The 2,598-nt window shown below is 47.6% G+C and overlaps 2 protein-coding genes across 2 annotated transcripts in view; both read left to right on the top strand.

Moving 5' to 3' along the window:
• The window catches only part of LOC102756241, a 58,892-nt gene that overhangs the window by 38,830 nt on the left and 17,464 nt on the right, over positions 1–2,598 (top strand). The gene's annotated exons all lie outside the window — the stretch shown is intronic.
• Positions 1–2,598, top strand: part of LOC102770322 — a 30,117-nt gene that overhangs the window by 27,153 nt on the left and 366 nt on the right. Inside the window, exon 6 of the mRNA XM_015569804.1 lies at positions 1,686–1,936. Within this exon, the coding sequence (XP_015425290.1) occupies positions 1,686–1,936 (251 nt within the window). The remainder of the gene's footprint in view (positions 1–1,685; positions 1,937–2,598) is intronic.

Raw genomic sequence — 2,598 nt, 5'->3', positions numbered from 1 at the left:
GGGGCACCCACACCTCGGACAGCAAGCGTTTGCCTTCTCGCTGGACAGAAACCGTCTCCCGATCAGAAGAATCTGCTGGTCACTGACCAGGTTCTGTGCGCTGTCACCTACACTGACAGAGTGGAAAACTGTCAGAATGGACGGCCAATAGTCAGCGAAACCCACCTAATGCAGACGACACTTAGGAGGCTGGGAACAGGGAGCGTGAGTGTGAGGACCGGGTCCTGCTGTGTGAGTGCAGGTGGTGTTTCCTCAAGGACGGGTGCTGAGTGCAGCCTCAGTCTGGAGACTCAGCACATAAAGGGAGCCCGCTGGTTTGCCTGCTCGTTTTTTAAAAAATTTTTATTGATTAAGTTATTACCATTTGTGTCTTTATCCCCATGTTACCCCCCTCTACCTCCCACTTATGCCCTCAACTCCCTGTTTTCTGTGTCCATTGGTTAGGCCTATATGCCTGTATATAAGTCCTTTGGTTCATCTCTCCGCCCCTACCTTCCTTCTGAGGTTTCACGGTCTGATTGATGCTTCTCTGTCTCTGGAACTGTTTTCATTCATCAGTTTATGTTGTTCATTATATTCCATAAATGAGTGAGATCATGGGGTATTTATCTTTCTCTGACTAGTTTATTTCAGTTAGCATAATGCTCTCCAGCTCCATCCATGCTGTTGGAAATGGTAAGAATTCCTTCCTTTTTACAGCAGCATAGTATTCCGTTGTGTAGATGTGCCAAAGTTTTTTAATCCACTCACCAGCTGATAGGCACTTAGGCTGATTCCAAATCTTAGCTATTGTAAATTGTGCTACTATGAACATAGGGGAGCATATATCCTTTCCGATTGGTGTTTCTGTTTTCTTGGGGTATATTCCTAGAAGTGAGATTACTGGGTCAAAGTAAATGTTGGAGATTAAACCCTTATCGGTGATAACATTGGCAAATATGTTCTCCCAAGCAGTGGGCTTTCTTGTTGTTTTGTTGATGGTTTCCTTTGCTGTACAGAAGCTTTTTATTTTGATGTAGACCCATTTGTTTATTTTCCCTTTAGTTTCCATTGCCCTAAGGGTAGTATCCTGCTCCTTAGTTCCCTCCTCTTAGAGAGCAAAACCCGGCCCCAGGCTCAATGGGATTTGGACGCCACCAGCTGGAAGCGCTGTGTAGACTCTCCATGTGGCCAGAGCTGGGCCAGAAAAGCCTGATGATGCCTCAGGGTCCAATATCGGTTGTTGAACAGAAATGAGAGTATTTACCATGAAATTCAGAAGGAGAATAAGTGAGGGAATATATGAAATTTGCACAGCAGACTCTGAAACACAGTGGGAGTAGAACAACTTTGATCTCTTTCTGAAACACAAAAGTGCAAAGATGAACAAATACAATTTACTACAATTTGTTTACAGTGGATAAGATATGGGCCAGCCAATAATAGGGATTTGGTCAACTAGATGATGTCCATTCATACAGTGGAATACAGTGGCAGCCACTGACCATCAAACATTGATTAACATGAAAAGTATTCACAGCTCGTTAAGAAAAACAGCAAAATCATTGAATTCTCCAATCACGTTGGTGAAGGGAGAGACACCAAAGCTCAATAGCATAAACCCCTGGCCCTTCTTCCCTGTCTTGTGTCCTCTCTTCCTCCCTGGCCTCCCCTGCAGTTCCTGATACTCCTGTGTCTGATTCCAGGGGAGAACTCTGAGGCTGGTTCCCCCACCGGCTTAGGGGAGGTGAAAAGAGAACTCCTGGTGGAAGTGGTGGGAAACTGCTCCTATAAGGTCATCAACCACTTGGACCACCTGTACAAACCACGGCCCATAGAGGAGATGCTCAGATCTGGGAAGGAGCTGGTTGGTAAGGAGATGGAGTACAGTGATCTGAGCAGGAACTGTGAGCGCTTTGTCACCGATCTGAGATACGGCAAGGCCCGCAGCCGGCAGGTAAGGCCTTCTCTGGGGGCTCCCTCTCCCTCTGGAGGTCTGCTTGGGGTGAGGGTAATGGGTCTGACTACCCAGAGAAAAATTCCTCTGAATGATGCAAACATGGGCTCTTGGGGTTCCACTGGCTGGGAGTTAGCTGTTGAGAGCAAAATTCAGGTCTGCTTCTAACCTACGCAGGGTTTTTGGACAGCACACTTTCTCTCTGGGCCTCAGTTTCCCCATGTGGAGAAGGAGGGGATGTTTGGAGAAACTCTGGGACTCTGGCCACCTCTATCCCTTTAGGATCCTTTGCCTCTAAGATCCACCCTAAAGGCAGCTCCTCAAGCCCCTGTGTGCTGTCAGGAAAAGTCTGGGCCAACCTGGGACCATGACACGTCAGCTAAGGCTCCAGGAAGCCCTCCAAGGGGCGATGCTCAAGGTCTGTGGCCTCTGTAAGGGTTCAAGAGGGTTCTTATGAGAAGACGTTGTCCAGCCAATTCCGGCGGAGTGTTCTTGGGCAAGTCTCCCTATCTCTCTAATCCTCACTGCCTATGTGAAGAAATGGGTGCTTTCTCCTCCTCTATCCAACCCAATAATGTAAGATCTGGGCACAGCTTTAACCCCTTCCTCCTTGCCCTTTTATCAACACAAGGTAGTAGGGATTCAAACCCCAGTGGTCCCTG

Source organism: Myotis davidii, unplaced genomic scaffold (assembly GCF_000327345.1).
Source record: "Myotis davidii unplaced genomic scaffold, ASM32734v1 scaffold826, whole genome shotgun sequence".
In the NCBI taxonomy this organism is placed as follows: Eukaryota; Metazoa; Chordata; class Mammalia; order Chiroptera; family Vespertilionidae; genus Myotis; species Myotis davidii.
This window is presented reverse-complemented; position numbering and strand designations above follow the sequence as displayed.